This window comes from Panthera uncia, chromosome B4 (genome assembly GCF_023721935.1).
Source record: "Panthera uncia isolate 11264 chromosome B4, Puncia_PCG_1.0, whole genome shotgun sequence".
Taxonomy (NCBI): domain Eukaryota; kingdom Metazoa; phylum Chordata; class Mammalia; order Carnivora; family Felidae; genus Panthera; species Panthera uncia.
In genome coordinates this window covers 21,102,535-21,116,729 of record NC_064809.1, presented here as the reverse complement: position 1 = coordinate 21,116,729, position 14,195 = coordinate 21,102,535, and the positions used below count along the sequence as shown (strand labels likewise).

The window sequence follows — 14,195 nt, the reverse complement described above, 5'->3', positions numbered from 1 at the left end:
TTTAGCCAGCCTACTGTCCAGAAGGGATACTTTTAGTTATTTGGAAATAGATCCTTTCTCCAGCAGTCATCTTCATCTAGCAAAGTTACATTGTGTGAAAGATCCAAACTGTCCTCTTTGCAAATGTATGTGCAACAAAATGATTAATCTCATAGACGCCTGCCATGAAATTGTTAAACTGAATGAAATCTCAAGCTGATAGAGTCACCTGCCTATCTTCCGTTTTTGTATCTAAAACAATGAAGTCATTCCTATGGTTTTATAAAATTGAAGATACACTATTCTTTTAGAATTCCATCCATAGTGCCCTGTATGTATCAGTTAGCCCATTTTTTCTGACCACTGCATAATATTCCATAGTGTCTTTTTGAAAATTTAATTTTTAAAATTTTTTTCTGACCACTGCATGATATTCCGTTGTATGTCTTTTTTTAATATTTAATTTTAATTTTGTTTTTTTTTTTAAGACAGAAAGAATGCAAGCAGGGGAGGGGGTAAAGGGAGAAGGGGGTAAGAGAGAGAGAGGGAGAGAGAGAGAGTCTTAAGCAGGCTCCATGCCCAGTGCAGAGACTGATGTGGGGCTGTATCCCATGACCCTGACACCACGACCTGAGCCAAAATCAAGAGTTGGGCGCTTCACCGACAGCTGCCCAGACGCTCCCATAGAATGCCTTTACCTAGTGTTACTAATCTACTCCATTTTTGGTGGTCAGTCAGGTTTTCGCCAGCTCCTCTTAAGGCTTGCCAGGATTTCCTTTGGTACATATGGAGTAAGGTGGTTGAGTTCTGTTACGATGATCACGCCTTTTGATTTGCCTGGGCTGATTCTGGTTTAAGCTGGTTGCCTGGTATAATGATCAATAGCATTTCCTTTCATTCTCAGATGTGTCCTGAATTGGTTGATAAATCACATGGTCACCCTAGTCCGGTTAAAAAGGCTCCTGTTCTTCTCCAGGAAGGCTATAACAGTTTACACTCCCAACAGCAGGCCCATTAAAGTTAGTTTCACTTTTGTAGATTCTGGAGATAGTGCAGTAAACAAAATAACCAAGTCTCTGCCCTCACAGAACTTACCTTCTATTGGGAGGAAACGCAATAGACAAGTAAATATATAAAATGTCCGGTTATGACATTTTATACAACACATCGTTCCCCTGCAGGACAGGGCAGGGGTTGCGAGTTTAGAAGGGGTGGGCAGGGAAGATGTTTCTAGTAAGGTGATATTTGAGTGAAGACCTGAACTGAAATGAGGGAGCAAGCCATGAGGTTGTCTGGAAGAACATTCCAGGCACATGGAACGGCAGGTGCAAAGGCCCTGGGTTGGGAGCTTTCCTGTGTGTTCAAAGGATGTTAGGAGGCCAGGTGGCTGGAGTGGAATGAAGAGGGGCAAGTCAATGAGGTAGAAGATTCAGAATTTCGCTCTGCATGGGACTAGCTAACATTTTTTTAAATAAAAAAAATGTTCGGGGCGCCTGGGTGGCTCAGTCGGTTAAGCGGCCGACTTCGGCTCAGGTCGTGATCTCGCGGTCGGTGAGTTCGAGCCCCGCGTCGGGCTCTGTGCTGACAGCTCAGAGCCTGGAGCCTGTTTCAGATTCTGTGTCTCCCTCTCTCTGACCCTCCCCCGTTCATGCTCTGTCTCTCTCTGTCTCAAAAATAAATAAACATTAAAAAAATTTAAAAAAAAATGTTCTCTTTCACGTGTCTGCTGTGACATTATCACACCTAATAAAGTTAGGAATATAAATTCTTCGCTACTATTTCACCATATCCAAAGTTTCTTGATTATCTCAAGAGAATCTTTTAAAGTTGTTTATTTAAAGTGAGATCCAGATAAGATGAACCACTACATTTGAGTGTTATGTCCCTTAAATCTCCCCCTCCCATAACAGTTCCACATTCCTGTCCATTGATTTGCTAAAAAAATATGCCCGTTTGTTGTCTAGAATGTCCCACATTCTGGATTTGGCTAACTCTGTGTGTGTGTGTGTGTGTGTGTGTGTGTGTGGTCATTTAGCGATTCTCCTATCCCTATATGTTCTACAGACTTATTTTTAAATCTGGAGGCTTGATCAGATTTACATTCAATATTTCAGGGAAGACTACTTCATTGGAAGTGTTATTTATCCTGCTGCATCACATCATCAGACACTTGATGTGAATGTGGCTGCATTATTTTACTGAATCCATACATTTTAAGGTTCACTATTGACCTTTCTCCAAATAATTTGAGCATCCATCAATGACCGTGAACTATGATCCACTATTTTATTAGGGGTTATAAATTAGTGATCGCCTAATTCTATCTTTCCGTCTCCATTTATTAGCTAAAATTCTATTTACAAAGTTTTCCCTCAACTATTTGGTTACCCTAAACTATAGTTTATACAAAGAAGGCAAGATAAATGCTTGACTCCCTTTACTTGTTAATATTCAGAATATTGAGTTCGTGCCCTAACACTTCATCGGAGAGTCTTTGCCAATGAAGAGGAAACCCAATCTGATTTTATATCTTAAAAACATTACTCTGACCTCTGTGTTGATTATAGAGAGGCCCAAGGTAAAGTTAGGAGTTCTGGAAATAATAACCCATTCTTAGGCAAAACACGGTGGTGATTTGGCTCGGATGGAAGCAGATAAATGATTGCATTTTGGATACATTTTGAAAGTAGGCTCAATAGGATTGTTGAAAGATTGCATAGAAGGTGAAGGAGAAAGACATTGAGGATGGATGTCAGGGTCTTAGCTAAGCAACAGGAAAGATGGGGTTGCCTGCCACGGAGACAAGCAAGCATGTTTCACACAGGAAAGCTCCCAACCCAGGGCCTTTGCACCTGCCGTTCCATCTGCCTGGAATGTTCTTCCAGTCAACCTCATGGCTTGGTCCCTCATTCAGTTCAGGTCTTCACTCAAAGATCATCTTACTAGAAACATCTTCCCTGCGCACCCCTTCTAAACTCGCACCCCCTGCCCTGTCCTGCAGGGGCATGTGGTCAGTGGGAAATCACTTCAGTTTCTGATATCAGCTTAAGATGCCTATTATTACCTAAGAGTAGACGTCAGATAGGCAGTCATGACCATATGAGTCTGAAATTCAGAAGAAAGTTTAGGCTGCATACATAGATTGAGATATATTATATAGGTGTTATGTATGTATGTAGTTTTTTATTAAAGTTTATTTATTTATTTTGAGAGGGAGGGGGGAGGGGCAGAGAGAATCCCAAGCCAGCTTCCTACTCTCAGTGCAGAACCTAACCCAGGGCTTGAACCCACAAACTGTGAGACCGTGACCTGAGCTGAAATCAAGAATTTGACACTTAACTGACTGAGCCACCCAGATGCCCCTGTGTGTGTTTTAAGTATGTATTTTAAGTAGGCTGCATGCCCAACATGGGGCTTGAACTCATGACCCTGAGATCAAGAGTCACAGACTCTACCAACTGAGCCAGCCAAGCACCCAGTGTAGGTGTTATTTAAAGCCATGAGACTAGGGGCGCCTGGGTGGCTCAGTAGATGAAGCACCCGACTTCAGCTCAGGTCATGATCTCCTGGTTTGTGGGTTTGTGCCCCGTATCAGGCTCTGTGCTGACAGCTTGGAGCATGGAGCCTGCTTCAGGTTCTATGTCACCCTCTCTCTGTATACCTCCCCCACTCATGTTCTCTCTCTGTCACTCTCTCTTTCTCTCAAAAATAAATAAACATTAAAAAAAAATAAGTAAAGCTAAGAGTGAGTGTGGGTAGAGAAAAAGAGCATGCTGGGTGAATCAGGGTGTTTCATCAGGACATACCTGAACAGGGAAATTTTTAATATCAAGAAGTATTAACTAATAGAAGGTGGTTAATTGCTAAAGGAGGTAGAAGAAACTCTAGAGAATTGGGGGAGTCACACAATGTAGGAAGCAGCTTCTGCCTCGAGGGCCGAGGAAAAGTATTTATGGAAGGAACAAATGTGGAAGAGTTCTCCCCTCAAGGCTGAGATTCAGACACCATGGCAGAATGTGTAAGTCCGGCCCAGCGGATGGTGGAAAAGTTCCCTGAAGGCACCGCAGACTGGCCTGATGAGCAGGAAATCATCGGCCGAGGTACCAGCAAAGCTTGCTGGAGAGTGAGCTCCACGAACATCACTGACAGTTGCACACTTCCTAAGGTAAGAGGGGAAAAAACCCACCTAGGACACGGAGACTGCTTCGTGAACCCTCACTGACTATGCCCGTCCTGGGTAGTGCCCCCTGTCTGAAGAATGCAGCCCTCCTCGCTCCAGGGGTATAGGAAGGCAACAGGCCCTTCACGCAGGGCAGCCAAATCTCGCCCCTGTACCACCTTTGCCTGAAAATGGAGGAAAAGTTCTGGGCACCTGGTCCCCTAGGAATTCCTCCAGTTCCTGTATCCCAGGACTGGCATAACAGGACCCTATGTGCTTGGAACTGAGCTTATCTTATATTTCCTACCCAAAGAAATATATGTGATTACTGCAGAGATCTTCTCTGCCGTGTCAACAATAAGGTTGCTTATCTATGTGGTTAACAAATGTGGTGCCTCTACTGGAGAATTTGCTGACAAACACAATGAGCAAAAAAATTGCCCAACTAGAAGAGGTGAAACAGACTTCCAACAAACAGATCCAGAACACAAATGATATGCAGAAGTCACAGCAGGCCTTAGTTCAAAAGCGCCGTTGTCTTTTTGACGTCCAGAGGAATAACACTAGAGCCTACTTACCAGGAACGGCTGCATAGAGTATACAAGGAGGTAAAGAATCGTCTGGACTATCACATCTCCGTGCAGAACGTGATGGGTCAAAAGGAACAAGAACACATGATAAACTGGGTGGAGAGGCATGCGGTGCAAAGAGCGTCTCTACACAGCAGGAAAAGGAGGCGATGGCCAAGTGCATTGCAGATCTAAAGCTGCTCGCAAAGAAGGCCCAAGTACGGCCAGTTCTATAAATGCGTCTATCTCAGTGGAGACAGCTAGAAGCAATTGATCAAGGAGACTAGTCAATGTGGCAAAATCTTTCTGTGTTGCTGTCTACTAAAGTTACGCTTAACCTCTCCTAAAAATGAAAAGTTTGAATTTTACGTAGTGAGAAAGTGAAAACAATCTACGGGCCAGGGACATGTTTTTCATCCTCCTTGTGCTGTATTTTGAGTTGTTCCGTGATCACTTTTGAATGAGCAGTTTGCTTTTCATAAAACTTGTTGCCCGAATAAAGATTACCAAGACATAGTTTAAATTTGTAATTGATTCTACCACCTTGCAATACAGTGACAGTTGAAACTAAAGGGAGGAGGAGGAGGAGGGGAAGGGGAAGAGGAAGAGGAAGGAAAAAGCCCATCAAAACCAGGAAGTGCAGCCCCTTCCTCTTATGCGGACCTAGCAACCAGAGTACAGCAGGAACATGGTCAGCGTGAAAGACTCCTCTGTATTTTCCACTTCTTGGCTCATCGGGGCCCATTTCTAGCAACCCAGGTGGGTCAAAGTGGAATTCTTTTCTTGGCGGGGCGACCATGTGGTATCCATGGCTGCAGGGACTATAGGGAAGACAGGAACTTCATGACAACACGTTCAAGACAAGCATGTAAGAATCCAGGCCAGCCTTCTATCTCATTTTCAGCATACAGTACAATTAATGTGTCCTTTTGTTTATTCATTCACTTAACAAATATGTGTTGAGCGTGTACTAGTTGAATTTCTGGCAGGAGGAAAAGTAGGAATTGGCTGCCACTTGCTGTAACTCTGATCAACACTTCAAGCTGACAAGGGAGCGACTGTGCAGCATCTAAAGGAACAAGGAGTAAGCTGGGCAATTCGTCTCCTCGGGTAAAAAGGTCACCGATTTCTCTTCAAGAAAGATTCATATCCCCTCTCATAGCAATCTACTCGCGGGGGGAGGGGGAGTCACAGTGGGCCTGCCATTCACCGCATTCAAAATGGCGGTTGTTAGTTGTGTGTTAGCGTGTTATGAGTGTGGTGAACGTATTCGATGAATGTTTTACTTTGCTAGATGTGCCAGAGACAATGCTAATCATTTTACGTGCATCAGATCCTCCTTGAAACTGTAGGAGGTAGTTAAAAAAAATGCTAACTCCACTTTTCTTGGGAGGAAACTGAAGTCAAAAGAAGTTGAAGGAATTTGGCAGAATTCACGTAGCTGAAGAGTGGCAGGTCTCAGGCACGGACACAGCTCTTTCTGACCCTAAAAACATGTTACTCTTATTTTATTTGTTTAAAAACATTTTTTTGTTCAGCATTGAATACGTACAGAAGAATACTTAAGATATACTACTATAGTATAAAGATAACAAGATAGCGAACACGTGTATTCTCACTACAAGATAGAGTATTAGTAGTAGCTTCGTAGCCGCCGTGTGCCCACCCGGTGCCTAGTGCCTTTTCTTCCTCCAATATAACGTCTATCCTGAAGTTAATATTTATCATTCTCTGGGGGAAGGTTTTTTGGTTTTTTTGGGGTTTTTTTGGGTTTTTTTTTGAGTTCTTATTTTAATTGCAATTAGTTGACATACAGTGCTATATCAGTTTCAGTTGTACAATAATGATTTATTGGTTCCATACAACACCCAGTGCTGATTACAAGTGCACTCCTTAATCCCCATCACCTATTCCCCACCCCACCCCCCACCCCCCATCCCCGCTGGGAGCCGTCTGTGTGTTCTCTATAGTGAGGAGTCTCTTTCTTGGTTTGTTTCTCTTTCTTTATTCCCTTTGCTCATTTGTTTTGTTTCTTAAATTCCACATATGAGTGAAATCGTATGGTATTTGGCTATCTCTGACTTACTTCCTTAGCAGAATACTCTCCAGCTCCGTTTGTGTTGTTGCAAATGGCAAGATTTAATTTTTTTGGCCAAATAATATTCCGTGGTGTATGTTCTTTATCCATTCATCAATTGATGGATGCTTGGGCTGCTTCCATATCTTGGCTATTGTAAATAATACTTCTACAAGCATAGGGGTGCATGTATCCCTTTGCATTAGTGTTCTTTTATTCTTTGGGTAAATACCCAGTAGTGCAGTACTGGATCATAGAGTAGTTCTATTTCTAACTTTTTGAGGAATCTCCACACTGTTTTCCACAGTGGCTGTACCAGTTTGCATTCTCACCGACAGTGCATGAGCTTTCCTTTTTCTCCGCTTCCTTGCCAACTCCTGTTGTTTCCTGTGTTGTTGATGTTAACCATTTTGACAGGCGTGAGGTGATGTCTCATGGTGTGTTTTTTAAGTTTATTTATTTATTTTGAGAAAGAGAGAGTGTGTGGGAGGTGGGGTGAGTCAGAGAGAGAGAATCTGAAGCAGGCTCCACACCAGTAGCAGTGTGGAGTCTGATGCAGGACTTCAACTCACAAACAGCGAGATCATGACCTGAGCCGAAATCGACTGAGCCACCCAGGTGCCCCTCTCATTGTGGTTTTGATTTGCATTTCCCTGATGGTGAATGGTGATTGAACATATTTTTATGAGTTTGTTGGTGATCCCTGAAGGAAGGTTTTAAATATTATCCAGTTCATTAAATAGATACTGAGTTATTTTGATTTTCTACTTTTAGTAGATTTCATAATTTATGTTGTCTTTTTAGAAGAATTTCACCTTTTCACTAAAGTGTCAGATTGACTTAAAGTTGTTCATAATATCCTCATATTATATATACACTTAAATTATCTGTAAGATCTAATGATGTCCCCTTTTCATTTCTGATAATGATAATTTGTGTTTTCTTCTTTTTTCTTGATCAATCTTGTTAAGAGTCAGCTTTATTATTTATTTCAAAGAAATCGTTTTTCCTTTGTTAAATTTCTCACATATATTTGGTTTCTTTTCATTAGTTTCTGTTCTTAACTTTATTATTTTGTTCCTTCTACTTTCTTTGTGTATGACTTGCTGTCCTTCCTAAGAAGAAAGCTGATATGATTTTTTTCTTCTACCATGTACATGTCAGGCTATATATTGTCCTCTAAGCACTGCTTCAGCTGCATCGCACAAATTGTGACATGTTATATACTATTGTTCAGTATAAAACATTTTCTAAATTCTATTTTATTTCATCTTTGATGCATAAGTTATTTAGAAGTGATAAATTTTATTTCCAGATAGTTGAAGATTTGCTAGTTGTGTTTCTAGATTAATTCTACTGTGCTCAGAGAACCTACTCTGAATTACTTCAGAGTTAATATTTAATAACTTCAGTCTGTTAATATTTTTGATGTTTGTTTTATGCTCAGTGTATGGTTGATTTTGAAAAAAGATCCATGGGCACTTATAAAGAATAGGAATTCTATCATTGGGTGCAGTGTTTTATATATTTCAATTAGGTCAAGTTGATTCATTGTGTCTTTTATATACTTATATTTTTGTCACAGTTCCAACTATTGAAACCGAAGTATTAAATTTTCCACTATGCTTATAGATTTATTTCTCTTTTAGTTCCTTCAATTTTTGCTTTAAATATTTCATGACTATGTTGCTGAATACTTACAAATTTAGAATCATGATATCTTCTTCTGAAGTTATCATTTGTATGTGTCATTATGAGCCATTCCTCTTTATCAGTAAAAATGTTCTTGGTTTAATGTCTACTTCATCTAATAGTAATAAAATTATATCACTCTTTTATGATTAAGATTGAATGGTGCATTTTCTTCAGCTTTTTTCTTTTGGCCTATCTTGTTTTTATATTGAATGTGTCTCTTCTAAGCAGTGTGGAACTGGATTTTTAATCTGTTTTGCCAATCTTATTTATTTAATTGGCCTACTTCATTTACTTTTCATGAGATTACTGGTATCATTGAGTTTGTATCTATCACTTAACACATTGTTTTTTCTGTTTAACCAGCCCGTTTCTTTTTCTCTCATTTTCACCTTCTTTTGGATTAATCAACTTACTTTTATTCCATATTTTCTTTTATTGACTTGTTAGTTATTCTTTCTTTACTCTTTCTGAAATTTTAACCCACACCCTTTGTTTGTCACAGTCTTCTACAAATTTCTATTTTATACTTCCGCAAGAATTCTAGAACCTTAAAATCACTGTAATGTACATCTGAAATTAATAGGACTGTGTATGTCAATTAAACTTCAAGAAAAAAAAGGAAAGAATTCTAGAAACTTAGAACATTTTACCTCCATTTAACCCCTTCTACGTTTTCATTTTCATTCCATATGAATGTTCAACACCATCAGACATTACAATTATTGTTTGGTGCAGTCAGCATTCACTTACATTAACCCACATTTTTACTCTGTGAGCTCTTCGTTTCTTCCTGTGTGCAGTGTGTTTCCATCTGGGGTCGTTTTCCTGCTGCTGGATCAGCACTCTTTAGTTTTTCTCTTAATACAGTTTGCTGGCAAATAATTCTGTCAGCTTTCTTTATAGGGAGATGTCTTTATTTTACCTTCATTATTGAGGAATATTTTCTCTGAGTATAGAAATCTGTGCTGGGAGTTATTTTCCTCAGTGTGAGGATGTGTTTCCTCAGTGTTAATGATGCCAGTGCATTGAGTACTGACCTCCATTATAGATATTGAGACCTATCAACTATCAGCCTCTCCTTTTCTAGGATTCTAATTATATGTAAGTGGTTCTTTTTAGCTATGGCCTACATCTTTCTTATACTCTTGTCTGGTGTTTCCTATTTTTCTTTCCCTCTGGGCTTCACTTTGAATATATATATATATATATACACACACACACACACACACACACACACACACATATATATATACACACATATACATACACATACACATATACATACATATACATATGTATACATACACATACATATACATACACATATATATGTATATATATATACACACATATATATGTGTATATATATGTATGTGTATATATATATTCAAAGTGTATATGTGTATATATATGTGTGTGTGTATATATATGTGTATATATGTGTATATACATATGTATATATGTGTATATATATATATATATGTGTGTGTATAGATAGATAGATAGATAGATAGATCTTCCTTTCAGTTTAAGAATCGTGTGTTCTGCTGTATCCATTCTACTATTCAACCCATCTATTGAGCTCTTACTCGGAGCCTGGAGCCTGCTTCAGATTCTGTCTCTGTCTCTCTGCCCCTCCCCTACTCGCTCTCTGTCTCTCTCTCAAATATAAAACATAAGAAAAAATTCTTGAAAAAAGTAGGGGCGCCTGGCTGGCTCAGTCAGTAGAGCATGCAACCCTTGATCTGAAGGTTGTGAGTTCAAGCCCCATGTTGGGTGTGGAGATAACTTAAAAATAAAATCTTTTAAAAAATAAAATAAAAATAGGGGCGCCTGGGTGGCTCAGTCGGTTAAGCGACCAATTTCGGCTCAGGTCATGATCTCGCGGTCCGTGAGTTCCAGCCCCGCGTCGGGCTCTGTGCTGACAGCTCAGAGCCTGGATCCTGTTTCAGATTCTGTGTCTCCCTCTCTCTCTGACCCTCCCCTGTTCATGCTCTGTCTCTCCCTGTCTCAAAAATAAATAAAACATTAAAAAATAATAATAAAAAAAAATAACATAAAAATAAATAAAGACGAAAATAAAATACTGCTATTTTAAATGTTTTCCTTGTATCTCTTTCACAGTGAAAATTGTCGTTCCTAATCACAGACATGAACATAATATTAATTTGCATTGTCCTATGATTTCTATACGTTTCAATCTCACTGTTTCTTTTATTTCAGCTTTCATGTCCTTAAAAATGAGATGTTTACTAGGCACACGTTGTTTCGCCAGTTTGCAGTACTTGCTGATTCATCCTTCAATTATATTGTGAGTACATGTAATATTTAGATACTGTTGGTCTCTTTGGTGATATTTGTATGTACATGCCTTTCTGTTCTTATTTAACATTTATTGAACCCCTATGCTTATAGACTCTGGAGATAGTACATGACGGTCACTCTGCTAGACACTAAGGACATAGGACAGAGGGCCTGACCCCAAAGAGCTCAATCTGATGTGAGGTATAGACGTGAGAACAAATTGTTTCAACGCAACATAGTTGCGCTGTAACAGAGGCAAGGAAGATTTCCGTGGAGGGGTGACACTCCCTGGGCGGTATCTGTCAGTCTGACCATGTGTGGGCATGAATGGAATGGAAGGAAATATCAGAGCTCAAGATCCAAGTATCCAGTGACTTGCAAAGGGCAAAGGGAGGTAAAAGAATCTTTTTCTAGTTTCAAGCCATTCATCTTCATACTAGAAGTCACCTGGAGATAAAGCCCAATTTTAAAAGAGACTATTTTTTTAACCTGTTTGCTTAATGGTTTATTTGGGAGCTTCATTTATAAAGGTAAATGAACTCCAGTATAGAAATATATCCAGTACATTTCTGGGGCTCCTGGGTGGCCCAGTCGTTAAGCATCTGACTTTGGCTCAGGTCATGATCTCAGGGTTCGTGGGTTCGAGCCCCGCGTCGGGCTCTGTGCTGACGGCTCAGAGCTGGAGCCTGCTTCGGATTCTGTGTCTCCCTCTCCCTCTGCCCCTCCCCCACTCATGCTCTGTTTCGCTCTGTCTCAAAAATAAATACACATTAAAAATTTTTTACAAAAGAAATAAATATATCCAGTAAATTTCAAATAATGAGAAAATTAGCATGCTGTGAGTGCTATTGTATACCCATCAGGATGCTAAGTGTCCTGGGACAAGTCAGGTTTGTGGGAAAGAGCACAAGAAATACAAAATACAGTCTCTTGCTTTAGGAGGCTTCCAATTTAAAATTACTCTTTTAAAATGTTTTTCAACATTTTTTACTCTAAAACTGTCTTCTAAATTTAAGTTTCTGCAGGAGATGAAAGAACTTAAGAATGTTGACAAGGAACATTAAATTATGTCCGATTTTATTTAAATATAGCTAGTAATCTGAGGCTTGCTGAGGTTTTAATAATTGACTCCCCTGAAATGTCCCTAGACTGGTGTACATAGATAAAAATACATAGTCTTGGGGTGCCTGGGGGGCTCAGTCGGTTAAGCGTTGACTTCGGCTCAGGTCATGATCTCACTGTTTGTGAGTTCGAGCCCTGTGTCGGGCTCTGTGCTGACAGCTCAGAGCCTGCAGCCTGCATTGGATTCTGTGTCCCGCTCTCTCTCTGCCCCTCCCTTGCTCATTCTCTCTCTCTCTCTCTCTCTCTCTCTCTCTCTCAAAAATAAATAAAACATTACAAAAATTTTTTTTAAATACATAATCTCTATTTTCCCCTTTTGTTTTTTCCTCTTCTCAACTGAAGGTTACAGTTTCTTTCTTTTTTTTTTTTTAACTTTTTTAAATGTTAATTTAGTTTTGAGAGAGAGACAGAGTGTGAGCAGGGTAGGGGCAGAGACAGAGGGAGACACAGAATCCAAAGCAGGCTCCAGGCTCTGAGCTATCAGCACAGACCCCGGTGCGGGGCTCCCGGCTGGAACTCACAAACCACAAGATCATGACCTGAATCGAAGTCAGTCGCTTCACCATCTGAGCCACCCAAGCGCCCCTGAAGGTTACAGGTTCAATTGGAAGAATCCTCATTTCAGATATTGAATCACCTAGACAAATAAAATACTAGAGGACCTGTGAGATTGTCGTGCTACTCAACCATCAGGCTTTTTTAGGATTTCCCTGGTAAAACTGTCTGCTCCAAATGTGAATTGGCCAGCTTTTATGAAACAGAATTCTAAAATCTCAAAGTTACACTGATCTAAGCATATTAATAGATCCAGTCTTTTTTTTTTTTTTTGAGAAGAATCTCTTCCCTGCCCCCAAGCGATCGGGTCTATCTTCCTGTGGAGCAGGGCTGGTGCCCCGTCGGGTCTAGAATCCATCCATATGCCATTACCTCTCTGGGATTCCAGCCTCCTGATTCTTGTCCATACATCCACACAGTATACGGGCCCTCGAGACACTCGTCAGAGTGGAGAGCAAATATTGAAGTAAAACAGAGGGGGGTGGAGAGGAAGAGAGGGAGTGCTGAGTGAGTGAGTATTGGGTAACTAACATTTTTCCTCGGTTCCCTACACAGTAGCTGCCCATCCGCTCCACAAATATTTATTGAGTGTAAACATGTACCAAGCACCATGCTCCGTGCTGGGAATGAGATAGTGCACATGACAGATAGGGCGCTTTTCTTTATAGACTGTACCTTTCATGAGATCACAGACTGATCTGTCCTGTAAACTGTTCGGCTCACAGAGATTAGAGTAGTGCCTGACTTACAGAGCAGAGAAGAGAGGCATGAATAAGGAAATATCGAACTTTAAGTTGCAGGTCTGAATCAATGCTATAAAAAAGGTTTAATATTTTCTTGCCACGGAGGTATACGTCTGGGAAAGGGCACAAATACCAAGTGTAACATTCGAAGTGCTTTGATCTGCGTAGCCATCACCTAAGTGAGAGAAAGGATAGAGCATTCCCATCTTCCCTGGAAGTTTTCTGTGTCCCTTTCCAGACAATACCTTAGTCACATCCCCCACGCCGGATAAATATTGCTGTGATTTCTATCACCGCAGGTTAGTTTTGCTCACTCTTAAGATTTATGCAGGTGGAATCATGCAGTGTGTGTTCTTTTCTGTCTGGCTTATTTTACTCGGCATGGTGCTCTTGTGATTCATCCATGTTACTGTGTGCATCTACAGCAATTTCTTTGGATTGCTGAATAGCATCCTATGGTATGAATAAAAACTAATTTGTTGATCCGTTCTCCTCTGATGGACACCTGGGCTGTTTCCAGGTAGGGGCTGTTTGGGGGGGAAAAAGGTGCTACAACCATTCTTGTACTAGTTATTTCTGGGAATATGTTTTTGTAACCCTCAGGTAGGACTCGAATAGCTGGGGCATGGGCATATATTTTTATATATTTTTTAATATTTGTATTTAGGGGCGCCCGGGTGGCTCAGTCGGTTAAGCGTCCGACTTCGGCTCAGGTCACGATCTCTCGGTATGTGAGTTCGAGCCCCGCATCGGGCTCTGTGATGACTGCTCAGAGCCTGGAGCCTGTTTCAGATTCTGTGTCTCCCTCTCTCTCTGACCCTCCCCCGTTCATGCTCTGTCTCTCTCTGTCTCAAAAATAAATAAACGTTAAAAAAAATTTTTTTTAAATATATTTGTATTTATATTTTTGAGAGTTATATTTATATTCTGAACGTTTGAGAGTTCCTGTGGCCCACATCTTCACCAACATGATCTTGTCAGTTTGTAAAGCT

General features: G+C 40.4%; 1 protein-coding gene across 2 annotated transcripts in view; it reads left to right on the top strand.

Annotated features, from left to right (window-relative positions):
* CB4H10orf67 (chromosome B4 C10orf67 homolog) overlaps positions 1-14,195 on the top strand; it is a 161,874-nt gene that overhangs the window by 113,555 nt on the left and 34,124 nt on the right. For both annotated transcript variants that reach the window (XM_049624696.1, XM_049624697.1), the window contains one exon: positions 10,703-10,790. In XM_049624696.1, coding sequence (XP_049480653.1) covers positions 10,703-10,790 — 88 coding nt within the window. The remainder of the gene's footprint in view (positions 1-10,702; positions 10,791-14,195) is intronic.